Genomic DNA, 27428 nt, shown 5'->3' with positions numbered 1-27428 from the left:
TGCGGTCCGCAAAAAGTACATATGACATACGTGTGCATTCCTTATTTTGCGGAAAGGAAAAGCTGGCACCTAATAGAACAGTCGTATCCTTAGCCGTAATACGGACAATAATAGGACATGTTCTATTTTTTTGCGGAACGGAAATACGGACAAACAGAAATGGAATGCACACAGAGTAAGTTCAGTTTTTTTTGCAGACCCATTGAAATGAATGGTTCTGTATACGGTCCGCAAAAAAAACGGAACAGACACGGAAAGAAAAAAATACGTTTGTGTGCATGAGGCCTAAGGGTGACATCTGCATGAAATCTGTCCCCAAAAAAATGCATAAAAATTGCACAAAAAATACTATAGATAGTGTGGATTTCATGTACATAAACCTGGGTGGGTTTACACAGGTTATTTCTGGTCTCTTTTTTATTTTATTTATTTATTTATTTATATATATATTTTTTTAAATGCCAGCTCCACATGTTAGCTGAAGGTGTACGGGAAATATGAAGCACTCTATTTATTTAGTTTTATTTTTTGCTACTGGTGTTTTTATTCATTAGGTGTTTTTTCTTTTTTGTTTTTCTTTCTTGCTTTTCAAAAAAAAAATTAAAAATTGCAGCATGTTGTAGCGTTTTTTTTCTTTTTGTTTTGTTATCCCCTTTTGTTGGAGAAAAAAATACTAATGAGCAAAAACACGGTTTGTAGAAAATCACCGAAAATATGTGGCAAAAGACACAGGCGTCCAAAAACAAAAAAACTAAATGCATGCCCTTTTACTGGCCAGTGCAAATTTGTGTGCAGGGGCCCTCACCGTCCGGTGCAATGAAGGATCTCCAAATGATTCAGTAAATTCCTTTGTTTCTTGAAGTTCAGCAAGTATGATGAGATTATAGAGTGTGCCGTCTTATTTTTAGTTACTCTTCTTTGTCCCAAGCCATAAAAATGCAGGAAGCCGGAGGCGGCGCTGCTGCTGCTATCAGCTCTGTCAAGTGTGTCCTCTGTGCGTGGGAATGAACCACAACTGTGGTCCAGGGTGTGTTCTGTGTATCTAGTGTGTGAGAGGTGGTCGCTGAGCGGAGGATGGGGCTCCTTGTTTGGATGTCTGCAGCCAGTCTGGTCTGGAATAATCCAGTTTTATTTGGCTGAGTGCCACCTCCCAGGCCGAGTACATTGCACTTCCTCATCCTGGCAGCGTGTAGCATGGGAAGGGGGGGAGGGCGAAGCTCTCATTAATGCAAAGTGTGAACCGCTTTCCAATTAACCCGGATATGTTACAAAAAGCCCAGGGAGGGGATTATGCTTAGTCATTTACAAAGTGCACCCTCCTGGATTTACATAGCACGTTTTTTATGCTTTGTGGGCAGATGTGCACCTCTGCAGCTCATCTACTGGGATGTCTCTCCACTGTTAGACTTGTAGCAGGGACTGTTTTTTTAGGAATTCCTACTGGCCCCAGAATTATCTTTTGAGAAGCAATTTTGCAGAGTTTGTTTTGTGCCCGGCATTAATACATTACATCAGGATAAAGCGCCAGTAGTTACAGAGCCGTCGGTCACCGGTGGTTTTGCTGCCGAAGTGACAGATCTTCCTTTCCAGTGTTGCAAGTATTGCCGGTGCGCTGCGGTGTATGGGGTCAGTAAATGATAGTCACAGCATTTATCACGGAAAGCCAACCCTTTAAGGACAGAGCTATTTTCTGCTTTTGCAGAGTCATAACTTTTTAATTTATTAAATTAGTTTTTTTTATTTTTATTATCACACATTGTGCTTTCTAATGTCACCAGTTTATATTGAATACATGAATACAATGTAGTGGGAAACTGGAAATTATTCCAAACTGGGTAGAATTGGAAAAAAAAGAATAGCTTTTTGGGTTTTGTGTTTTTTCCGTTCCCTATGTGGTAAAACTGACAAGTTACCTTCATTTTCCAAATCTGTACAATCACAGCAATCGCATATACCGTATTTTGCTTTATAAGACGCAGCTGATAAGAAGCAACTAGGTTTTTGACGAGGAAAATAAGAAGAAAATATTTTGAACCAAAAGGTGTGCTTTTGGTCAGTTTTTAACTAATGGTGGTCTGTGGATGACGCACTGTTATGGGGGGGGGGGTGATCTGTGGATGATGCCCTGTTGTGGGGGGATCTGTGGATGATGCACTGTTATGGGGGGGATCTGTGGATGATGCACTGTTATGGGGGGGGATCTGTGGATGATGCACTGTTATGGGGGGGATCTGTGGATTACACTGATGGGGGAAATGTGGATGACACTTATGTCATCCACAGATCCCCATAAGTGTCATCTACAGATCCCCCATCAGATGCATCAGTGTGGAGGAGGAGGTGGAGACACTCATGGCGAGGCCCGGTGCAGTGATTCTACTCTAATACACCGGGCCCCGCAACTGTTAAATACATTCAATCCGAATGGGTCCGCAATTACTGTACTGTACTTAATGTAGTACCTTATGTATAGCATTAAGACGGCGCAGACCGGCACCTCCCTCGGTCATGCGCCGCCTGCCGCAGCTCGCTCCTCATGCGCCGCCTGCCAGCTTATCTCACTTTATGAATGAACAGACAGGCGGCACCCCCATAAGGAAGGAGCTGAGGCAGGCGGTGCATGACCGAGGGAGCTGCCGGTCTGCGCCGTATTAATGCTATACATAAGGTACTACAGTAAGTACAGTAATTGCGGACCTATTCGGATTGAATGTACTTAACAGCTGTGGGGCCCGGTGTATTAGAGTAGAGTCACTGCACCGGGCCCCGCCATGAGTGTCCCCGCCTCTTCCCTCCACACTGATACTTCGCTGGCCGCGCTGTGTAGCATAGCGGCTAGCGAAGTATCCGCTTTTTAAGACGCACAGCCATTTCCCCCCCACTTTTTTTGGGGGGGGGGGGGGGGGGTGCGTCTTATAAAGCTAAAAATACGATATATATATATAATTTATTTTATTTTTTTCTTTTTTTTTCTTTTAATACATACATTTTTTTTTTCTCTGTTTCTCACCATATGGGATAAATAAATTAATGTGTTAATATTTTGAGCATTTTGGGATGCACAGGTACCAGTGCATTTTTTTTTTTTTCCTTTTTAAATGTGGTGAAAGAGGGGCTTCTGAGTGGGCACCACGTTTAAACCCCAGGTGTCTGCCTTACAGAACCCATTATTTTTATTTCCATAGGCGATTAGCATTGATCATTGTACATGGTTAAATTGTTCTTGGTTATCATTACTTTTTTGGTCAACTTTGTAGTCTGAAATGATCAGTTGCCACCTTTTTACAATTAATTTAATGCAACTTATTCTTCAGGATGTTAGCTGCATTTATTTATTGTTGGAAAGAAGCGTTCCTTCCCAACAATCGGCTGCTCGTGAAGTGGAGGTGAAGTGCTGCCTTTACATGCAGCGATCACCTCCACAGTATGAGAGCGAGCAATGGTGGCTGCTGTCACTTGTGCCCTTAAAAATCACTGCTCCTGGGCAGCGGAGCGCTTATTTTGCTCATTCATCAAGTGATATGCAGCACCTTTAGGCCAGACACAGACAAGCACATTAACACTTTTTTTTAAATATTTTTTTTATACGCATCAGTTCTGTGTTGCCTGAAAAGCGCAGCGCGTTCTATATTCTGCATTTTTTACACAGCCCTGGCCCCATAGAAGTGAATGGGGCTTCAGTGAAAAACAAACTGCATCCGGAAGCAAGTGCGGAGGCAATGTGTTTTTGCTAGGAGATGTTGTTTGTAAACCTTCAGTTTTTTTATCGCACGCGTGAAAAACGCATCAAAACGCATTGCACCCCCGCGGAATAACTGAACGCAATGACAGACAAAACTGACTTGTTTTGCTTGCAAAATGGTGCGAGTTTCACTGAACGCATCTGGCCCTAATCAGTCACTCTCGTGTGAAAGAGGCCTAAGGCTGGAGGATCTATTAAATGACACTGTCTCACAGGGACACACAGCCTTATAAGTCATTATAATGCTGTTGGATCCTGCCAGAGGAGCAGAGGTCAGAATGGGAGCTCACACGGACACATGCAGCAAGTTTCTCGCATTGAACTTCTTCGTCTGGCAGGTTGTTGGGAACACCATTTGTAGGAATGCTCATTCCAGATAATTGGTCCAAAAATCTGGCTGTGTAAATGCAGCTTTACTTACACAATCTTCTAGCAAACAGTTTACCTTTTGTGCAGTTTGTTTTCTATAGTTCAGCAATTAACGATCACCGGTGATGAGCACACAAGCTGCGAAATGCAAATGTGCAAACCTGACAGACTGGCCTTGTTTGTGAAGAAACCAGTCACCACCTACCATTCTTCCTGCTGCTTCTCAGCCTGTTTGCCCTAGTTCCCCTGAATGTGGGTGATTTCTGGGAGACTGCCTGAACTTTTGTCCTCTGTATACTTACTAAGCATGTGGAAATTGCTAATAGAGCAATTCCTTTATAAACTGATACAGCAGAAAATGCTTTAATCAGATCCGGATGCGGTCTGCAGCATCATGTCATTCAAGCTTCATCGCCTTTTCCTCTCAGGGGGCTGCCACATATCGCGTTAGTGCTGTGTTTTGTATGTGGCAAAAAACCCAACATGAAGTGCCGTTTTTGTTGCGTTTACTTCTAGCCAGTGAAAACGCAAAAAACTTGAATTGCATTAATGTTATTTAATTTTGTAATTAATGTAACGTGTTTGCTGTGTGTGATTTTATAAAAACGCTGATATACGGCTGCACAAACCACACACACTTTTTTTTATGGCTTCATACTCGCCCTCGCAATCCCCTGCTGTTTCTGATATGGTGTTTACTGGGTCCCTGTCGGTCTTTGCTTCTTTGTCTGGTCTTGACACACAGGAAATGACTGGAGACACTGGTCAGCCAATCACTGGCAGAGGCGGTTCACTGTTGTGCCAAGTGATTGGCTAAGCAGGTAAATCCTGGCATTTCCTGTGTGTCAAGACCGGACAAGAAAGTAGAGATCAGCAGCCACACAGTAAGCATTGGAACAGGAAAGGTGGGGGATCGGGATGGATAAGTATCCCTTTTTATTTTTATATGCATTTTGTTAGCTACTTCTAAGTAATTTTCTCACTGGACAACTTTTTTTTTTTTTAATATACTTGAGGACCATAAATGTGTATATAAGCTTGCCTCCATAGAAATCCATGTGAGTCAGCCCGTCCTTTGTACCTCTAGCACAGAACCGCGGTTTCCTTTTTGTTGCTGCCCCTCCTCGCACCTATTTTAAAGGTGTTGTGAAACCTATTTCAAAAGCTCCCCAAAGCCCCTACATGTGTTAAAATAATAAAAGGTCATAGGGCTGCAGCTATCGACTATTTTTGTAATCGAGTATTTTAACGATTAATCGAGTACTCTAATAACAAAAAACTAATTAAAATAAGGTTTTTCTTTATAAAAACTCATCAGGCCCCCCGCCCCTGCCATCAGCTGCCCTCCCCCTTCCCTCAGTGCCACCAGCTTGCCCCTTCAGTACCACCATCTCCCCCTCCTAGCCCCTCCTTACCTTTCCTGTAGGGGCGCCGCGCCACAGCTCCTCCATCTTCTCAAAGCGCTGTCCTGATGTCAGACAGCGTTGGCTCATGGTTCGCGCTTACGTCCGGATACAGTGCAGCGTGGTGCGGACCGGCGGGTGACCACAGAGCGGTGAGTAATAGAAAGCGCTTCACTCCCACTCCGTGGTCACATGACAAGGATGAATCCTCGATGCAAAAAATTTGATGCTAAATCCCCCACTGTTTCCAGCACTGCCGCTCTCCAGTTAGTGTTTACCACTAAGGCCAGTGATTGCCTGCAGTGGTCACGTGCTTTATACGGCTACATCACCACTGCAGCCTTGTTAATGCAGTTTCGCTGTGAAGACTGGAGCAGCCAGGTGTTTAAGTGGTGAGTATACGTAGGGGTGGGCGATATAAACGATATACGATATTATCGCCATAAATTCGGGCAACGATATAGATTTCGTCTATATCGTCATATCGCGATAGATGAAAATGGAGCGGTAGTGAATTGAAGAAGCTTCTTACTCACCGCTCTGTGGCCTCCCGACTCTGCACCGCGCTGCACTGGCCATGGCCTTGCGTGCACACATCGTCAGCGCGCTGGCTGACGCTGCGTGTACATGCTGGGAAGAAGACACGGTCCATCTCCTGCAGGCTCCATCAGCCAGCCGCGCACCCCGCAGGAAAGGTAAGTATATAAGCAGGGGTCCGAATTTACCGGGGGGTGAGGGGGGGGATGGATGGCATGGGGCCGATGGCGCTGGATGGGGGGCATGGATGATGATGGCCATGTAATTTGTATACATACAGAAGAAAATAATATATCGCGATATATCGTTATATCACACATGCTTCAAATTATCGCAATATAGATTTTAGGCCATATCGACCCCAGCCCTAGGTATACGGTATTTTATCACATTTAGTAGCTTTATGATATAAGTCGTTAAACCCCTTTTAAGCTGCAGAATTTTAATGTAGATTATTATAAAGTAAAGCCTTTATGTTTATGCTACGAGAGCGACAGAGGACATGGCCCCCCCCCAAGACTGGTAAAATCTGTTTTATGGTGACAGGTTCTCTTCAAAGAGGACATTTCACCACAAAATGCAGTGCAATCTGCAGGCCACATACTATTGAACAGAAGGTGCCGAGCAGATTGATGTATAGTTTGGTGGGGAAAGATTCAGCATAACTGAATAGCAGGAGCTCCGTACAGTATTAGAATGTATTGGCTCCGATTTCCCGAGTTCGGGAAATGTTTTTTTTTTTTTTACAGTACAAATTCATTTATGAAGTCTCGCGAAGCAATAACTTTGGCTCATCTGAGCCAATACATTCGAATCCTGTACAGAGCTCCTGCTCTGTACAGTATTAGAACGAAGTTTTATGCAAATCGCTCATCCCTAGAAATCAGTATTAGAACCTCAGAAAACCCCTTTAACAATCGGATCACCACAATAAACAAATGTTTTCTTGTTTAGTGGCTAATTAATGGCATGTTTGCATAGGCCAGTTATCAGCGGCCTTAAAAGAGGATCCATCTTGGTCACTGTGCAGAAGAGACAAAGGAAGATTCAAGTGGATGTTGAATTCTTGAGTTGCTTTTAACGCATTTCAAGAACAGATAGTTCTCAGATCTGATTAAGAGAACCCCCCCCCCCAACCATCACATTTAATTGACATGTCTAATTATCTGGTATATCTACTGTGACTAATTTCTCTGCATGGGTCTAGTCCGTCTTCAGGATTACAACCAGTAACCTATATCCCATTGACGGTGTTCATCCTTACCCCGGATAATGAAGACAGTAATGTGATTAAGTAGGAGCAGTCCGGTCAGCCATTGCCTGATCCGCTCAAGGCTTGCTTATTGTACAGAGTGGAATAAAACCTGCGGGAATTTTACAGCCACACACCTTAGATAGCAAGCTTTTTTTCCCTCCATATACAATCTCACTGGTTTTAGCCAATCGTTACCTCTGTTAGTGACCTCCTTCCCCAAGGACCTGCTTCACGCCAGGACGTATTGAGAAAGAAATTTCCACTTTTCTGTGACTTGTGAACTTGATGATTCAGAGGTTATAGTCCTAACGCACAGTAATTGATGCCACCGTTCAGGTCACTGGGTATTGTCATCAGATTTCTCCTCACACCCACTTTTTTTTTTTAATTAGCTATATTTGCACTTGAGATTACAGACATGTTAAATCACCAGCACAAATCTAGTTTTCCCACAAGCCATGGAACATGCAACCCTTAGTTCCCGTGTGACATCATCAAAATATGAGTTGTGAAATGCCGACTGGTTGGTGGCTGCATTTTCATGTTACCGTATATAAAAGGTATTAGGAATGAGGTCAGTGTGACAGATCATCATCCTGCTAGTGTGTGTACTTGTAGGTATGTGATATGCGTCACCAGGGCATTTCTAGACTGTCGCAAATATATCTAGAAGAATGAAAGTAATGTGTTCATGTCAAAATGTGCAGATTTCATGTAACGTTCATTTAGCAGACTATGCCGTTATCTCGCTTCCATTCATCCAGCAAATAAACAAGATCTGGTCAATCCTCCAAAAAGTGATCGAGCACAGTAAAAGGTTTATTAGCTTGGATGATTTTCTAACCTCTTTGGTGCCACTAGGAGTTTTCCATCCATGGACACAATGTTCCACAGAAAGCAATCAATGGGGGTTTATTTACAAAGTGGGCCGATCTCCAGAAGTGGAAAGCCTTAGGGTACGTTCACATATGTGTCACGAACTCCAGGAGTCTGTTGGCTAGGGCTGAAACGATTACTCGATTGAATTGAGGATTCTCTGTGTAAAGGTCCCTTTACACGGGGACGATATTACAGCAGATTGTCAGGAAGGAAGCGTTCCTTCCCAACAATCTGCTCCTCGCTGGTGGAGGAGACTGGTGAATTTACATGCAGCGATCTCCTCCAGAGATGGGGCAGAGTGGTCGCTAATGCCGTCGCTCTTCCCCATAACTCGTTTCCCAGCAGCGGATCGTGTTTACACAGCACAATCTTTGATCCAATTACCTGATGAACCAGTGTTCTGCTCGTTCATCGGGTAACTGGCAGTACATTTACACTGCCCGATCATCGCTAAGCGTTACTGTGAACGTTTGTTAGCGATAATCTGTGCTATTCTCTGCCTGTGTAAAGGGCCCTTTATGTGTGTCAGTCACTGATATTTGTCCGCAGGGGCGGTATTAAAGAGAATCTGTCACCACATACCTTGAAATAAATGCAGCTGACATGGGACATGCACTTCTTCTTGATCCCATGATGATACACAGCCCAAATACAGAGAAATAGGCCATTTCATTTTCTGCAAATTAGCCACTTGGTGCAGCGATGGCATTGCCGTTGCACCCGAGGCTCTGCCCGTTTTCTTTGCCGGTAACTCCCACCTTCTTTTAGCTATTCATGGAGACCCTGAATGAGTTGCTGAGCAGTACTGCATCGTACACTGCTTCCTGCCTTATTACATGTTCTTTAAAGGAGATTGCCAGTCTATATATAAATTTAAGACCATAAACCCTAATCTTTGTTGAAGTTGATTGCCTCGGTGTTGGCCATGTCACACGGCAAGTTGGAATCCTCTGCAGGTTGCAAGATGGCGTCTGTCACGTGACTTCCTGTGACCGCTTCCTCCACCTTCAAGTGTTCCTTGACAACTGGACGTATGTGTCTCATGTCAGATACAGGGATTCTGCTGCCTGCACAATGGCAGATACTGGGGCAGCTGTGAGCCTTTATCTTTAGAGCGGAGGTACAGTAGTCAGTATCGGTAATGTTATGTGTATAAATATTAGTTTATGGGCCTTTTACTAATTTCTCTATACATTGGCCAACCCCTTTTAATGACAGTGTCGGCCATACTGCTTTCAGCTCTTTGATTTTAGTCTGCATATAAATGGACATGGTTGCTATAAAAGTTCCCACACTTGGGAAAAAACCTCTTACCCATAGTTCTCTGGGTACTGACCTCCACCCAGTCCCCAGTTGCAAAGAAAAAGTTTTACAAGAAAAAGTAAATAAATATAAATAGTTCTAAAATAGTCGTGTGTGTGCGTATATAATTTTTTTATATATATATATATATATATATATATATATATATATATTTTTTTTTTGGAAGTGGTTTTCATGTGGAGGTGTCAACATCTGTCATTTTCTGTGAGGCGAAGACCATGTTCAGGAGTGTTTTGTCCCTCATTTGCATTGTTTTATTTCATGATCCACCCAACCAGAAAGACCAGAACGACTAGATAACCCTACACAACCTTTAGCAATGGCTGATGTCTGCACACGGTGCTCCACAGGGACTGGAGATACTGTAGAAAGCAGTCAGTTCTTATGAATATTCACCACCTTAAGATTGTCAGTTTAGGTTCCATCTTGCTCGGGTTGGCGGTCGTGCTCCCTAGCATCATCCTGCAAAGAGCCTCTTTTTCTAAATGCTAAGCTGGCCAAGCTTATTAGAGAAATTCGGGCTGTGTGTAGGGGTCTCCTGACTAACACCCCCCACTCCATCATTTGAATATCTGCCGCTTGGTGAGGTAAGCTGTTGCCAGTTCAGTCTGGTGGTGGCTTTCTTGTCTCTCCCCATTTAGGACACATGGCCGCACTGTCAATCTGTATGACCCGGCTTGGGTCCCGGCCCAGTTTCGGGCCATGATAAGCGGTGATTGACAGTGTAGCAAGTTGGACGGCAGTCGTTGAAGTTGCCTTTACACAGCTGATGCAAACAATTGGTGGCACAGAACATCCAGACATGCTGAATTTTATGTCACCATTCACATTTTGCGGACAACTTCTCATCCATAGACTTTAACGGAAGTCACGCTTTACATGCGACTTGGCTGTGTTTTATCAGTTCTAAAATAGTCGTGCAACACGTCACCGTACCCTAAAAGATTCGATTACGGGTTACATTTACTCATTTGTTGGATGATTGGTGGGGAGTATAGACAGGCTGGTGATCAGCTGAACGGGTGTTCCTGCAAGCATGTGAGGGGTGACTGTCAGGCAGAACCTTTACCACCTCGACCTATGTGAGCGCAATGTCGGCTGCACAGGGCCATTAATGATGCTGCTGGGCGCTCTACCCGGCTGCTTTATTGGTGAGTATTTTTTAATTTCATGTGAATAGTGGGTTGAGAATACTTATGGCTTTTCCTCTGCTGTGAACATGCGCGGTTTTCATTCGGAGAAGCTCAGCCTGACAGTATTGCAGTTCCCCCGTGTTCTCGGCAAGGTCGCTGCCTAAAATCTGATATCAGGCAGCGATCCCTGGGGGCAGCTGGCACTGTCGTATTCTCTGTTTTTCTACAGCTTTCTGGTTTTATCTATACAATCACTAGCAAATTCTGTCAGCAGAACTAGTCAGACTGGTTCCTGTTTTCACCTAGGGTTTTATGATTTGCTTTCTATGCGCTTATTATATAAATAGCATCCTTTAAAGGGGTTCTCTCACTTCAGCATGTGGCATTTATCATGTAGAGAAAGTTAATACAAGCCACTTACTAATGTACTGTTATTATCCATATTGCTTATTTTGCTGGCTGGATTAATTTTTCCATCACAATATACGCTGCTCGTTTCCATGGATATTCTGCAATCCAGCATCGGTGGTCGTGCTTGCACAATATAGGAAAAAGCACTAGCCTATGTGCGCTCCCATGGTCCCGGCCACCAGAGAGCCTGACGCTTTTTCCTATATTGTTTAAGCACGACCACTGGTGATGGATTGCAGGGTGGTCTGTAACCATGGAAACGAGCAGTGTACATTATGATGGAAAATGAATCGAGCCAGCAAAGGAGGCAATATGGACGATAACAATACATTAGTAAGTGCCTTGTATTACCTTTCTCTACATGATAAATGCCACTTAATGAAGTGAGACAACCCCTTTTAAGCTTGGTTTATATCTTAAATGTCTTATTTCAAGCAATATGACCTTCCCAAGCTAAAGTGGTGGTACTTGTGTAAAGACCCCCATACACATTACACTTGTTTTAGCGTGATCGGCTTATATTCTGATTTGTATGGGGGAGTTCCCGACTCTTCCCTGATAGATTTTAGGGAAAGAGAGGATCAGGCATGTTGAAGGCTACTTTCGCACTGGCGTTTTTGTTTCCGTTTGTGAGATCCGTTTCAGGGCTCTCGCAAGCGTTCCAAAACGGATCAGTTTTGCCCTAATGCATTCTGAAGGGGAAAGGGTCCGCTCAGAATGCATCAGCTGGCCTCCGATCAGTGTCCATTCGGCTCTGGAGGCTGCTTGCAGCGTTTTGCTGTCCGCCTGACGAAGCGGAGCCAAACGGATCTGTCCTGACAAACAATGTAAGTCAATGGGGACGGATCCGTTTTAACTGATGCAATAGAAAACAGATCCGTCCTCCATTGACTTGACTTTCAATGGTGTTCAAGACGGATCCGTTTTGGCAATGGTAAAAATAATACAAACGGATCCGTTCTAAACGGATGCATGCGGTTGTATTATCTGTGTGGATCCGTCTGTGCAGATCCATGACTGATCCCCACCAAACGCGAGTGGGAAAGTAGCCAAATCTCAACACCTGATCCCTGAATCTACAGCGGAGTCGCCGACACAGATGTGAACAATCCCTAATGAGAAACAAAGTTGTGTCCATCAAAGTTACCTAATTTTATTTTTTAGTGCTGGGGGGGGGGCGCGCGCCTTTCTTCTGCTCAGACCTGTGTACATGTAGTTTACTCCCATCTGCAAACCCACATATTAACTAAGGGACCTTTTGTTATTTTTGGTGCTATTTTGGTAAAGAGCATAACAGGATTAATTGGTGTAAATTAGAAGGTAATTGAGAATAAACATGTTTCCCTACATCTGTCTATTAGCACCAATCATAATGAAGACTTTAGCATGTGTAGTAAAACATGGTGAATAGTCTTTAGTGAAAGTATGCAGCTATTGGGTAACGCTCATGCCGACAGCGAGCCACGTTCCTGTGTAAACTGCTCTCTGCACTTAAAGCCACATGTTTCCTGTGATGTTCCTAAGCTCCCCCTAGTGGTGGCTGCAGGTAGACAGAAATAATAATTTAAAACAGTATTCTGGTTATAACAAGTTATTCCCTATCCACAGGATAGGGGATAGCTATCAGATTGGTACCTGTACCCTGTGGAGCCCCCCGTCCTGGTGGAGCAGCTCTTCAGAAATGCGCACCGCCGCTCCATTCATTTCTATTGGAGCGCTGTAGATAGCCGACCGCTGTACTTGGCTATCTCCAGCGCTTCCATAGAAAGGAATGGTGCCGCGGCGCTCTTTGTTATAACCGGAATACTCCTTTATATTGTGGTCTTGTTTCTCATAATTGATTGGGGTGACATAGGTCTGACATCTCAGGAAGTGATGATGGGATTAACCCTTTATCTATGCAGAGGGTTTGTAGTTTTATATCGGAAAACTGTTCCAATCCCTCTATATCCCTGCGGATATGCTGTAAATGTCTGATCTGCACCAATTGTTGAGCCTAAGGGTCCATTAAGACGTCCATAGTGCATTGCGGATCCGCAATACACCCGGCCGGCACCGCCATAGAACTGCCTATTCTTGTCTGCAATGTGGACAAGAAGAGGACATGTTTTCCTTTTTTCCTGAGCCGCGGACCGGAGGATTGGGGCGCGCTCCGGAAATGCGGATGCGGAGAGCACATAGTGTGCTCTCCGTCCCCATAGAGAATTTGCGGAAAGGATGCGGACCCATTATACGGACGTGTGAATGGAGCTTAATAATGACCTGCTGATTAAAAGGTTTCCAAAGTTTGCAAGCTGCAAATGCTCTGGTACCAAAAGTAAATGGCTTGACCAGAATTAATTATATATGGTTATAGCTGCTCTGATGTCTCCCATACCAGCACACATGAAAAAGAAGATATCCTGCTCCTTCATCTCTCACTAGTTGGGAAGTCTGTGTTGCATATTCCATCATACACGGCAGGAAGAAAAGTGCAGCGCGCAGTACTATTTTTCCATGAAAACAGAAACCTAAGTGGAAACTGCTGGACCCCATTACAAGTTGTGACTAGTGCGACAGATCCAGCACTGTCGTGGTTTATTTTATGATGGAAACTACACCTTAACTACCTCAGCAATGTGCCGGAAACCTGTAAAATAGCTCTTTGCTTCAGATTTAAAGAAATTCGAGATTTAAAACTAGATGCATATCCTGACCTGTATTATATTTCTAAATTTAGTAGCAGTTTTAATTTCTTTGTCATTTATATGTTTCCTTTAATTAGCACAGCAAATCTTTCTGATCGGCTGAGGTACAGTGGGAGCAATGTAGAGGTGTTAAAATAAATGCAAGCGCTAACTACAGCATTGGTCTGTACGATCTGCTTGTATCCAGGTATGGGAAATACCAGTTTGTGTTTATACTAGGTTTTGGAGGTTTGTAATTTATATGAAGACAATTACTGTACAATAAAGGCTATGGACGCCTTTGGTAACATTTTTATATTCTAATTTTCCAATTCGACTTGATTAAAAATTCTCAACAGTTTTTCAGTGCAGACTCTGTGAAACCCTTCAGAGATCTGATACGATAACTTGATTTGTATCCCTTGGAGAGAATTTATCATGCCAGTTTTCTGGTGTAAAAAAAAAGTTCATGGACACTTGGGGGGGAACCTATGGAGTTCATGGACACTGGGGGAGGACGCTATGGAGTTCATGGACACTGGGGGAGGACGCTATGGAGTTCATGGACACTGGGGGAGGACGCTATGGAGTTCATGGACACTGGGGGAGGACGCTATGGAGTTCATGGACACTGGGGGAGGACGCTATGGAGTTCATGGACACTGGGGGAGGACGCTATGGAGTTCATGGACACTGGGGGAGGACGCTATGGAGTTCATGGACACTGGGGGAGGACGCTATGGAGTTCATGGACACTGGGGGAGGACGCTATGGAGTTCATGGACACTGGGGGAGGACGCTATGGAGTTCATGGACACTGGGGGAGGACGCTATGGAGTTCATGGACACTGGGGGAGGACGCTATGGAGTTCATGGACACTGGGGGAGGACGCTATGGAGTGGGAATACTATCCACAAGGACTGAGTTCTCAGTGTGATGTCATAAGGAGGCGTGGCCGGCCTTCACTCAAACTGCCTAGATCACCAGAATTAACCCTCTTAAACTGTCTGACATTAGCGATGTGCTAATGTCAGCAGAATCCAACTCTGCTATTTTTATGTTTATTGATGCCCCCCCCCTTACTGCACAATTCTTACTTTTGTAATATGCAAATTAGCCTTTGGGGGGAGGCTCTGTTCTCCCACCTCATTCCACGCCCCGCCGTCCTTGATTGATAGGCAAGTGTTTGACTTCTCCTGCCGGCCCTGTGTGCTGGTTAAACAGCACTGCGCAGGCGCGAGACTTACCCAGCACGCAGGGCCGCCAGGAAGATGGAGACTAAAGAAAAACGACAAATCACTGAGCCCAGGCTGCACATAGGTGGCCATGTGAGTTGCTATAGTCACCACATCACGGGACGAGCCTCATATCGGAGGCCACATACAGGCTGTCCCCTCCTCTGTCACCGTGGTGACTACATCCATTACCTGCGTGTCGAGCTTTTTCCCTGCACAGATCTCCGGGGAGATCTGAAGAGACCAGAAGAAGAAAGGAAAGACAATAGCAGGAGACCAAGGAGTAGGCATGGGGCTGTTTGCCTGCTGGTTCTGCTTCTCTCCTGGAAGTGTCTGCTGCTTATGGTACCCGCTCCTGGCACTTTAGTGGGTACCAGATGTGGGCCGTTACAGTGGGGGCATAGATACAGTCAATGCCAGGCTTCCGCGATGATCTAGAGTGCTGTATGAGTGCAGCACGTGCCAGGATTCATGGTGTGGGCTGCAGGGACTAAAAAGGAATTAAGCATGGTGCTCTGATACAGCGCTTCAGAAGAAAAACAATCAATGACAATTTTTAAAATAAATCATTGGACACTAAAGGGTGAATTAACCCCTTCTCAACCTCCGCGCAATGCTCCCATGGCCCAAGCGGCTTTCCCGTGCGGAGTTCAGGCAAGTTTTCTCTAATGCAGTCTGTATATCGCTGCTCCCATACAATATTGTGATTTAATGCAGTAGTGTATGGGAAATTCCTTATATTTCAGTGAAGCACTGCCACCTGCAGGGCTCAATAGGAACTACCACTCTATTAGGGCTCATGCACACGGCCATAAGTGTTTTGCAGTTCGCAAAGCACAGATCTCGGCCTAGTGCATGCCACCATTTATTTTTTAACTTCTGTATAAATGCCCTATCCATGTCCACAAAACGGAGGAGAATAGGGCGTGTTCTATCTCTTTTGCTGAGCTTTATGCTTTCCGCATCTGTTGCGACCCCTATAAAATGAATGGTTTCACATCCGATCCGCCAGAAATTCGGATGTGGACCAAACTTTTTAACTCTTTAGAGATCCAGACTTAAGGGCTCATGCACACCACCGTAAGTTTGGTTCGCATCCGATCCGCATTTGAACATGCCTAGAAACGTTGACCATTTCAATTGGATGGGTATGTTTACAGACGTTATGTGATTATCCGAGTGGGCCATCAGTCCATGCCGAGAAAATCCCAGCATGTTCTGTATGTGCGTCTCCTGGGAGAGCAAAGGGGTCTGGCAAAAGATTCAGTTAAAAGGAGCCCTCTACACACATTAGGTTGTCGGCCGAGCCTGCGGCTTCTTATGACAATACACTAATGTGTGTGGGGGCCTTAAAGGGGTTGTGTCACTTCAGCAAAAGGCATTTGTCATGTAGAGAAAGTTAATACAAGGCGCTTACTAATGTACTGGGATTGTCCATATTGCCTCATTTGCTGGCTAGACAAATTTTTCCATCACATTATACACTGCTCGTTTCCATGGTGGTGACCACCCTGCAATCCAGCAGCAGTGGCCGTGCACACTATAGGAAAAAGAGCCGGCCTATGTGTGCTCTTATGGTCCCGTCCACCAGAGAGGCCTGCACTTTTTCCTATAGTGTGCCAACAGGCTGGTCGTAACCATGGAAACGAGCAGTGTATAATGTGATGGGGGAAAAAAGGAGGCAATATGGACAATCACAATACATTAGTAAGTGCCTTGTATTAACATTCTCGACATGATAAATTACATTTACTGAAGTGAAACAACCCCCTTTAAAGTGGTTGTGCAGTGGCTTAATTTTGATGACCAATCCTCAGGATCTGTGGAGGTCTGACTCCTGGCACCCCCACCATCAGCTGCCACTTTGGCGACCACTGCTCCCTCTTAAATATTCCTTGCGCGTCGTCTCCTTTGCAGCAATCCAACTGCTCTGTCCCATTGAAGTGATCGGACTACAGTGCCCTGCCGCTGTAAAGGAGGTGACTTGCAGGTAATTTTGAAGAGGAAGCAGCAGTCGCAAAAGTACCGCTACCCCTTCAAACAGCTCATTGTGGGGGGTGCCAGGAGTCGGATCCCCCGATCTGATATTGATGTCCTATCCTGAGGCTGCTTTATATCATCAGATGTGGATGCGTGAACTTTCACTCAGCAGCCCTGCCAGTGCCTTGTCATTGCTTCAGCAATGTCTACACAGAGCTCCTGTTCTCCACATGGCTGCTGATGGAGAAAGACGTGAACGGACTCATCCGTCAGCCCCCTCAAACTGCACATGCGCTAATTTCCCGTGCCATTGGTTTTCAATAGAGCAGGTTGATGGATGAGTCTGGTCGAAGGTTGCTCCATTAGTGGCCATGTTTAGAATGGGATCGCTGTACAGTCAGTGCAGAAGGCGTTAGTGACAAGGGGACAGCAAATCTGAATGTAAGAGATTGGCACTGAACTGGTAGTATGGTATTTTTTTTTAGTAAATTGCATACAGTTTAGTTTAAAAAAATAAATAAAAAATTTTAAGTGGTCAACAGCTTTAACTGTTTTATGTATGTACGTTGCAAAATGTTTTCTCCCTGTATTGTTGATTTTCTCTTTTTTGTAATGTTCGCGTTCTGCAAAGTGAATATCATTAATAGGCAGTGAGTCATTTTGACTTTCCTACCCGGTCATGTGGATGTAGGGCTCCCCCTTGTGGCTCAAGAGCTCGGCTCTTTTATTTGAAGGATTCATTGGTTTGATTTTTCTCATGAAATATATTTCTTAGAATTTATTCAATTTCTGTCCTGGAAAAAAAAAAGGGGGGGGGGGGGGGGGGGGTTCTGATCTGTAACACTATTCCTGTCATTAAGTAGTTCAGATGTGGCTGGTGCTCAGATACTGGTGTAAAAGGAGGAAGAAACCAGACAACACTCAGCACATGCCTGAAATAAAAAAATTGCCCATTACTTACCTAGCGGGTCCTGCTATGCCACTGCGGTTTATCTGGCAAGGCTCTGTTGGCCCGGCTGCAGCAGTGATGTTATATCAACGACATGTCAGTGCTGCAGCCTATCACTGCCCTCAAACAGTGCATCTCATTTATTTATTTTATTTTTATTTTTTATTAATTTCAGGCATGCCTTGAGTATATGGTTTCTTCCTGAAACAAAATGGCTGATCATAAATATTACATTTTCACACATGATTTTTTATTTGTTTTAAGTAGCTGATGAATTAGCATTACCTGATAATGGCTGGACACCGGTCTGTGTTCTGAGACGTCTGACAGTACCGTATTAATTTTTTTTTACAGCAGCGATTCCAGCAGCACCTCGAGTGATGAGTCTCCAGCGAGGTCTGTGCAGTCTGCAGCAGTCCCTGCACCTCCTTCCCAGACACTCTTATCTCTGGATAAAGATGAACCTCGCAAAAGTTTTGGGATCAAAGTTCAGAATCTCCCTGTGCGCTCAACAGGTAGTGTATGCGTTGGCTGTTGTTAAAGTCCATCTGTCAGCAGTTTTGTCCCTATGACACTGGCTGACCTGTTACATGTGCGCTTGGCAGCTGAAGGCATCTGTGTTGGTCCCATGTTCAAAAGTACCTGCAAATGAGCAACTAGGAGCAATGGGGCATATTTGCATGTATTAAAACTTCATTTTTCTCAGCAGCATGGGACCAACACAGATGCCTTCAGCTGCCAAATGTACATGTAACAGGTCAGCCAGTGTCATAGGTACAGATCTGCTGACAGATGGGCTTTAAGTGCAAATAAAATATAATGTTGAAGACTTCTATGTCCACCATTGATAGCGAGAATTCTGCACGGGTGCAATGCGTGAGGTGAACGCATTGCACCCGCACTAAGTCCGGACCCATTCACTTCAATGGGGCTGTTCAGATGAGCGGTGATTTTCACGCATCTCTTGTGCATTGTGTGAAAATCACAGCATGTTCTATATTCTGTGTTTTCCATAGAAATGAATGGGCATGCGTGAAAACCGAAAGCAAGTGCGGATGCGGTGCAATTTTCACGCATGGTTTCTAGGACATGATAGAGATGAGCAAACCCATTAAAGTTTAATCACTGTATTTTTGTTTTATAACATGTTTATAAGGGGAAATAATAGCATTCTTAATACAGAATGCTTACTAAAAGTGGCTTGAGGGTTTTAAAAAAAATTATTAAAAAAAATTAACTCGCCTTATCCTCTTGTTCGTGGAGCCGGCATCGTCTTCTTTCTTCTTCTTTCAGGACCTGCCAAAGGACCTTTGACATAATTGCGCTCACTATGTGGTGACGTCAGCGCAGGTCACCACGTGATGAGCGCGATTCTGTATTAAGAATGCTATTATTTTCCCTTATAACCATGTTATAAAGGAAAATAATAAAATCTACAGAACACCTAACCCAAACTCGAGCTTAAGTGAAGTTTGGGTCTGGGTACCGCATTCCGTTTTTTGTCACGCGTGTGCAAAATGCATTGCACCTGTGTGATAAAAACTGAACAACGCAATCGCAGTCATAACTGACTGAAATTGCGTGCGCACTGGTTTCCCACAATGCACACGTGACGCATCCGGAGTAAATCCGGGTCGCCCGTGTGAAAGGGGCCTAAGGCTACTTTCACACCAGCGTTTTTGCTGGATCCGGCAGGGTTCAGCAAAAACGCTTCTGTCAGGATAATGCAACCATCTGCATCCGTTATGAACGGATCAGGTTGTATTCTCTCTCTAAAATAGCCAACACGGATCCGTCATGAACTCCATTGAAAGTCAATGGGGGACAGATCCGTTTTATATTGCGTCTGAGAAAACTGATCCGTCCCCATTGACTTACATTTTGTGTCATAATGGATCGGTCTTGCTCTGCACCACGCCGCGGACAGAAATGTTGAAAAACGTTGCTTGCAGCTTTTTTCTGTCCGCGATGGGGACGCAATCAAACGGAACGAAATGCATTTTAAAGCGTTTCGTTCAGTTTTGTCCCCATTGACAGTGAATAGGGACAAAACTGAAGTGTTTTCCCCCACTATTGAGATCCTATGAAGGATCTCAATAGCGGAAAGCACAAGTGTGAAAGTAGCCTAAGATGAATCCTAATGCAAACGTTTCCTCCTGCACAAGCGATTTATGAAACTGCATGAAAATGTATCTTTCGTCTCCAGATACAAGCCTTAAAGACGGACTTTTTCATGAGTTCAAGAAGTACGGGAAAGTCACATCAGTGCAGATACATGGTGTATCCGAGGAACGATACGGTCTGGTCTTCTTCAGGCAACAAGAAGATCAGGAGAAAGCACTTAATGCCTCAAAAGGAAAACTTTTCTTTGGAATGCAGATAGAAGTGACAGCATGGGTAGGACCAGGTACGTTGTCACATCTGTGTCCATGGAAGCCAACCAAATGTGAATATACATCCTATATTTATGAATGAGCACTGTGTACTGTGTGTAATATATGCTGTACTTAGTGACCCCCACCATATTATAGTGATATAAAAACTTCAAGCATGTCCTCTATTTCCTCCAGAAACAGAAAGTGAAAATGAATTCCGGCCTCTGGATGAGCGAATAGATGAATTTCACCCGAAGGCCACTAGGACTCTCTTCATTGGCAACTTGGAGAAAACCACCACCCCCCTGGATCTGCACACTGTTTTTCAGAGATTTGGGGAGATTGTGGTATGTTGGCTTTAGCTGCTTCAGAGACTTTTTTATTTTATTTTTGTAGCTGCTTTGTTCTGTTGTGAGCTGTAGCTGTAAGGCTGCCCATACACATTAGATGTATGTAGACAGAACACACTGCTTTCCTCCTTCTTTTCCTAGTGAGCACATATGCTTGCTTGGCCAAGCAGGTATGTGTATGATAGGATCAGGAGTGCTTATGTTATGGCCGAAGCAAGAATTTGCTTAACAATTAGACCTCTTTCAGACGGGCGTTGCGGGAAAAGGTGCGGGTGCGTTGCGGGAACCTGCACTATTTTTCCGCGCGAGTGCAAAACATTGTAATGCGTTTTGCACGCGCGCGAGAAAAATCGGCATGTTTGGTACCCGAACTTCACAGAAGTTGGGGTTTGGGATCGGTGTTCTGTAGATTGTATTTTCCCTTATAACATGGTTATAAGGGAAAATAATAGCATTCTGAATACAGAATGCATAGTACAATAGCGCTGGAGGGGTTAAAAAAAATAAAATAATAATTTAACTCACCTTAATCCACTTGATCGCGCAGCCCGGCTTCTCTTCTGTCTTCTTTGCTGTGTACAGGAAAAGGACCTGTGGTGACGTCACTCCGGTCATCACATGGTCTGTCACATGATCTTTTACCATGGTGATGGATCATGTGATGACCGGAGTGACGTCACCACAGGTCATTTTCCTGCACACAGCAAAGAAGACAGAAGAGAATCCAGGCTGCGCGATCAAGTGGATTAAGGTGAGTTAAATTATAATTTTTTTATTTTTTTAACCCCTCCAGCGCTGTTTTACTATGCATTCTGTATCCAGAATGCTATTATTTTCCCTTATAACCATGTTATAAGGGAAAATAATAATGATCGGGTCTCCATCCAGATCGTCTCCTAGCAACCGTGCGTGAAAATTGCACTGTATCCACACTTGCTTGCGGATGCTTGCGATTTTCACGCAGCCCCATTCACTTCTATGGGGCCTGCGTTGCGTGGAAAACTCACAATATAGAGCATGCTGCAATTTTCACGCAACGCACAAGTGATGTGTGAAAATCACCGCTCGTGTGCACAGCCCCATAGAAATGAATGGGTCGGTATTCAGTGCGGGTGCAATGCGTTCACATCACGCATTGCACCCGCGCGGAATACTCGCCCGTGTGAAAGGGGCCTTAGTTCTAATGTTTAACAGGTTTTGATCAGTTGTAATTCTTTAACTCCTTAGGGCAGCTTGCAGTGGTCCAGCCTACAGAGCTGCCGTATTCTTACGGCCCCTCTTCCTCACAATCGCAGAGTTCTTGCTTCATGGGGTGTCCAGTTCTGGCGATAGCTAAAAGCCTCTGGTCCAGGTGTATTGTTGGGAGCTGATTGATTTAGATCCCGATAACAGCACCCAGACTAGAAGCTGTTAATTACTGTTAGATGTTACCCAGTACATGCTGCTGGAACGCAGCAACTCTCGTTTGTTTTAGTTTTTTTTCAGTGGTCATGAAAGTTAAGACTCTTGGAATGTGATGACATAAATACAATTTTCATTCATTTTTATTGTCTAAAAGTAGTAGAGCAACAAAATAATCTATATATTTGTTATTGCTGGATTTGTAATGACCCATAGAGTAAAAGCAACATGTTAAAAAAAAAATAGAAAAAATAAAAAATAATAATCTGCAGTCCCAAAGGCCAAAATATGTCAAGTCCTTAAGGGGTTAAAGGAGTTCTGTAGTGATAGTATATTGATGATCTATCCTTAAGACATTTCATTAATATCAGATCAGTGGGGTCCGACTCCCAGTACCCCCGCCAATCAGAGCTGCTGCTACTTCAAAATTTCCCTCACATTGTCGTCTTTGCAGCACAGTGTAATTACAACTAATCGTCCCATTCAAGTAAATGGGACAAGCAGTTATAATTACGTTGCACTGCTGAGACGATGAGCAGGTAATTGGAAGCAGCACTTGCAGGAGCACCGCCGGGGTGCTGGGAGTCAGACCCCTGCTCATCTGATGTTGATGATCTATACTGAGGAGCACTGCACAACCTCTTTAAAGCAACATTGATTAATTTTAATTTGTATTATAATTGTGCCATGCACTGAACAATATGAGCAAAGTATGGTAATACTCTATAAAGCACATGTTCTGTTAAATATGATTTTAGAAGTAAAATTTTTTTGATCCTCGAGCTTGGCATGTGTTTGTAATTGCTCTGTCTCTAGTTCTTTTTATGTGTCATTCTCTTGTTTGGCCTACCTCGCTAGGTTTGCGTTCACACCACTTCTGCCCTATTGATCTTTCTGTATTCATCTCCTCTTCTGTCCAGGATATTGACGTTAAGAAGGTGAATGGCGTCCCTCAATATGCGTTTTTGCAGTACTGTGATATTACAAGCGTCTGTAAAGCCATTAAGAAGATGGACGGAGAGTATCTGGGAAACAACCGGTTGAAGGTATATAGTTATAGAGTGAATCAGCTTTTATTCCTCACGCTAAACACCAGTGCAGGCCCCACCACAAGTGTACTCAAACTAACTGCAGTATGGGATGAAATTTCTTGCATTGTTGGGTTAGTGCCACAATATTTGCTGCTTATGAAAAACGAATCCAGGAAACATTTTTTTTATCTTCTTCTTAGTTTGTAAATCAGGTTAAAGGTAGTGCAGGAAATTCTCTTGCCGGGTGCTTTATTATTAGCTCTGTTTCTGTCCTCTGTTATATAATCTGACCCACGCTCTGACTGTTTGAATCCTGAAGAATTTGCTGTGTGGACCAGACGTCCGTTTCTGCATGCATGCCTTTTGAGATTCACATTGAGACTCTTAAAGGGGTATTCCCATCTCCGACAATGGGGGCATATCTCTCTCCCTCTGGGACCCGTACCTATATCATAAACGCAGCCAAAAACAAAGCCGGCAATGTGGTGGCTTTGTTCCTAATGGCAGTGAACTCTGCTAATTTTTGGAACCCCTATAGAAATTAATGAGCACACCGCACTTGCGCAGCCACCATTTTTATTCACTTCTGTGGGGCCGACCGAAATAGCTGAGCCAGCGATATGTTCTCATTGTCTGAAATGGGAAAACCCCTTTAATTCTGCAATAAAGAGTCCAATTAGAGGATTTATCTGTCCTAGTTTTTACCTGGTGTACTTTACAAATGTAGATAAAGATGAAAAATTTTCCCACAGTGCTTCTTTAAAAGGGGTTCTTCAGGCTTTTAATATTGATGACCTATCCTCAGATCGGCGGGGTCCGGCATCTGGCACCCCCGCGGATCAGCTGTATGAACAGACGGCGCTCACAGTGTGCACATGCCGTCTCTTTTCCTGTTTACTGCTGCTTTGCCATAGACATGGCAGCAAATCCGGAAGGGAGACTGCACGTGCACACTGTTTTGCTCCATCACTATTCTGAATAATAATGAAAACCTATCAATCTGATAACCCCCCCCCCCCACCCCAAATATACAAAAGAAAAGTGTATATGCATCTAAAGTGGTTTTCCAGTATTTTGATATTAAGGGGGTTGTCTGAGTTATGAAAAAATAAAAATATATATATATATATATCTCACTGTAAATCTGATGGTCAGCAATCTATAACTGAGCTAAGCAAGTTTTCGGCAAAAAAATATCTATTTTCTCATTTCCCTGGTTCTTTTCCGGCCCTTTGTTTACCTGCAATAACAACAATTTCTGCCCCTCCCACTGCTCTGCAAAGGGAGTGAATACAAGTGCTGCCCTGAGTGACATGTCTGCCTGCTGGGAGACTCAGCAGTATGTTGTATGTGTAGGACTACAAGTCCCAGCTGTATAATGACACTGCTGATACACACAGAATCTTCCCCCTACTTGTTCTTTAGCAATGCTCTACAGAACTCCTGTCAGCTCCTGTGCCCAGCATTTGTCTCCTCACTGCCTGCAGCTACTCAGTAAAGCCTTCAGCCCTGAGTCTGTGCAGCTGAAGGGGTTAAGAATCCAGGGGTGTGTGGCCAGCACAGGGAGTCTGTGTACAGACTCCTATCTGATCTCTCAGGCTTGTGCACCAAACATCATCAGAGCAGGGAGAGAAGCTGACATCACAGGTCATGTGACCCTCAGTGAAATCTGAGAAAGCAGCAACTGGAGATAAAGTAAGTGAATTGTAAAGTCCTTACATTTGCCTAGTTAGAAACATACAAAGAACAAAAAAATAACTCAGACAACCCCTTTAATGGCCTATTCTCAGGATGGGTCAATATCAGATCAGTAGAGGTCCAAACTGTACAGCTCGAGTACATTGTGTAATGGACACAGCTGGTTTCTTTTTAGCACTGTTCCCGTTCAAATGAGGACATGCCATCCATATCAAAATTCTGGAAAATGTCTAAATGTAAGTCTGTTAGTGATCTCACATTTTGGCAATTTTCTTCGTTCACAGCTTGGCTTTGGGAAAAGTATGCCAACTAACTGCGTGTGGATAGATGGTCTGTCCTCTAGTGTCACAGAACAGTATTTAACTCGCCATTTTAGCCGTTATGGGCCAGTGGTTAAGGTATGTTAACCAACACATATTATGATTTACTTGTTAATCTTTCATCTTCTTAAATTCTTTCCTGTCCTTTCATCCTTTATATTACAATTACATATATTGTCAGACGCAATGACCTTTTAATCGGAGATGATAAATTCTAAGTTGTGAGCTGGTCTGACTATATTTGTAATAGTCATGTTATAGTACACGTATATGATCAAACCCTGCACCATCTGTATTGCCAATAATGTGTGAGCTTCCGCTTTTTCCCCTGACAGCAGTTTGTGGAGAGGACGCAGTATACATTGTACATCCATATATTCATTGCTAAGTGAGGCCGCGCTCATTCATACCTCTCTACAAGCCCACAGCTGTCTTACCAGTAACAAAAAATGCTAAAGATTTTATATGGAATACGTTGCATTTCTTAGAGTGAATGCTAAGCCTTTAGAACTGAAGATAAAAGCAAATTAGAATTCATCATCAAGGCAATAATGGAATCCATTTTGGTACATGGGATACAAGACTGTCATTAAGTCAGAATCCTCACTGAAACAAGACAAGATGAACGCTGCTCTTTTACCAAGTCCCCAGTGGACGTGGCTCTTATGTTTCCTTGTTTTTTTTTTTTCTTTCCCGACAGGTGGTGTATGATCGCTTTAAAGGCATGGCCCTGATTCTCTACAATGAGATTGAATTTGCCCAAACAGCTGTAAAAGAGACCAAGGGGAGGAAGATTGGTGGGAATATCCTTAAGGTGTGCAGAGACCACCTTAATAAGTTCATCAAAATTTAAATCCTGAAATGAGTAGGATTTTCTAGCAAGTTCTACTTATGTTAAATCCTTTGCAAGGGATCCATAATACACTGGAAAGCTACTAAATAAGTCCAGCTTTCCCAGAGCCTGTAGGCTGACGTGAAGCATTTAGTAGCGGAGCGCCTGCCTTGTGTCTCTGAGCATCCTGTTGTTTTTATTTCTTTAAACCTCTCTTGTTACTGGTAAGCAGTTAGATCTCTACACTAAGGTAACCCTGATCATTTTGGGGGAGATGATTCAGTGTCTGAATTGCATCTCGTTTTTCTTTTACATTTGTATGTATGGTCAGTGAAATTTTCTGAATCTTTTTACTGATTCTGTAGCAGTCCCCATACAATGTATAGGCTTACACACACTGCCTTTATACATTCTCCCAGTGTCTAGAACCCCTGCCTATACCATCCCATTTCCACTTTCCCTGTAGTTCTATCCTTCCTCTTGTTATGTCTTCTTGTGGCGATCTCTTGTTACGGTAGTATCTTCCTCATCACCCGAGCAAGAGCATTTTTCACGTTGACCTCAGGTGTTTTTGAGAGTCAAAGAACAGATTGTAATTTGAGGTTTAGGTTTATTTGAAGGATGCCTCTAGGCCCAATGTTTTTTAAACTGAAAGGGGCTGACCCATATCAGACATCGATGGCATATCTCTAGGATATGGGTCCCGCAACTATCAGACATTGATGGTGTATCCTAGAGATAGTCAATCAGTGTCTGAGATGAGACAACCCCTTTAACTGAAGACTTTTGTAATAGCCAATACTAAACAGGGACCTAATCATTTTGCATGATCCAGAGCCTACATTTTATTGCTGCATGAGGCATACTTATAGCACTGTGTAGGCCCTTCAAGCCATTTTTGTAGTACAGAAGTAGGACACACCATACAAAAAAACAAAAAAATGTTCTCGTAAATTGATGGAAATATGTATTTCTTTTAGGTGGATTTTGCAAACCAAGAAAGCCAGTTGGCCTTCTATGGTTCCATGGAGTCTTCAGGACAGGACATTCGGGATATCTATGAAATAATATCAGAAAGAAGGTGAGTTTATGCATTGTGCTTCTGTAATTCACAGATTCCGGTTAATAAATACATTTTGTTGGGGCAGCATAAGAACAAAACAGCCAAAATATAAGCAATGAAGCAAGCTTATTTTTGTTATAAACGTAACTGTCGTAAAGCAATACTGGAAAATTAATGTATTTTATCACATTTGCTGTGCATAGGTTTTTGTGGTATGAGCATGAATTAATTAGTAGAAGTATGATGCATATCTAGAAAAAGCTATGATTGTAGCAGTTGTAGTAGGGACATTTGTACACTGCTCAAAAAAATAAAGGGAACACAAAATTAACACATCCTAGATCTGAGTTAATTAAATATTCTTCTGAAATACTTTTTTCTTTACATAGTTGAATGTGCTGACAACAAAATCACACAAAAATAAAAAAATGGAAATCAAATTTTTTAACCCATGGAGGTCTGGATTTGGAGTCAC

At 43.5% G+C, this 27428-nt stretch overlaps 1 protein-coding gene across 4 annotated transcripts in view; it reads left to right on the top strand.

Annotated features, from left to right (window-relative positions):
• Nucleotides 1-27428, top strand: part of SPEN (spen family transcriptional repressor) — a 70089-nt gene that overhangs the window by 24810 nt on the left and 17851 nt on the right. For 2 of the 4 annotated variants that reach the window (XM_040423343.1, XM_040423359.1), the window contains 7 exons: nt 18238-18398; nt 20090-20290; nt 20454-20605; nt 22930-23055; nt 25023-25136; nt 25759-25872; nt 26871-26971. In XM_040423343.1, the coding sequence (XP_040279277.1) occupies nt 18238-18398; nt 20090-20290; nt 20454-20605; nt 22930-23055; nt 25023-25136; nt 25759-25872; nt 26871-26971 (969 nt within the window). Of the gene's footprint in view, nt 1-1490; nt 1627-18237; nt 18399-20089; nt 20291-20453; nt 20606-22929; nt 23056-25022; nt 25137-25758; nt 25873-26870; nt 26972-27428 lie in introns of those variants that run through there. The other 2 variants (XM_040423368.1, XM_040423351.1) reach the window with 2 other exon arrangements.

This window comes from Bufo bufo, chromosome 1 (genome assembly GCF_905171765.1).
Source record: "Bufo bufo chromosome 1, aBufBuf1.1, whole genome shotgun sequence".
NCBI classification, from domain to species: domain Eukaryota; kingdom Metazoa; phylum Chordata; class Amphibia; order Anura; family Bufonidae; genus Bufo; species Bufo bufo.
The sequence above is the reverse complement of the archived record's forward strand: the minus strand, read 5'-3'. Positions and strand labels throughout refer to the sequence as shown.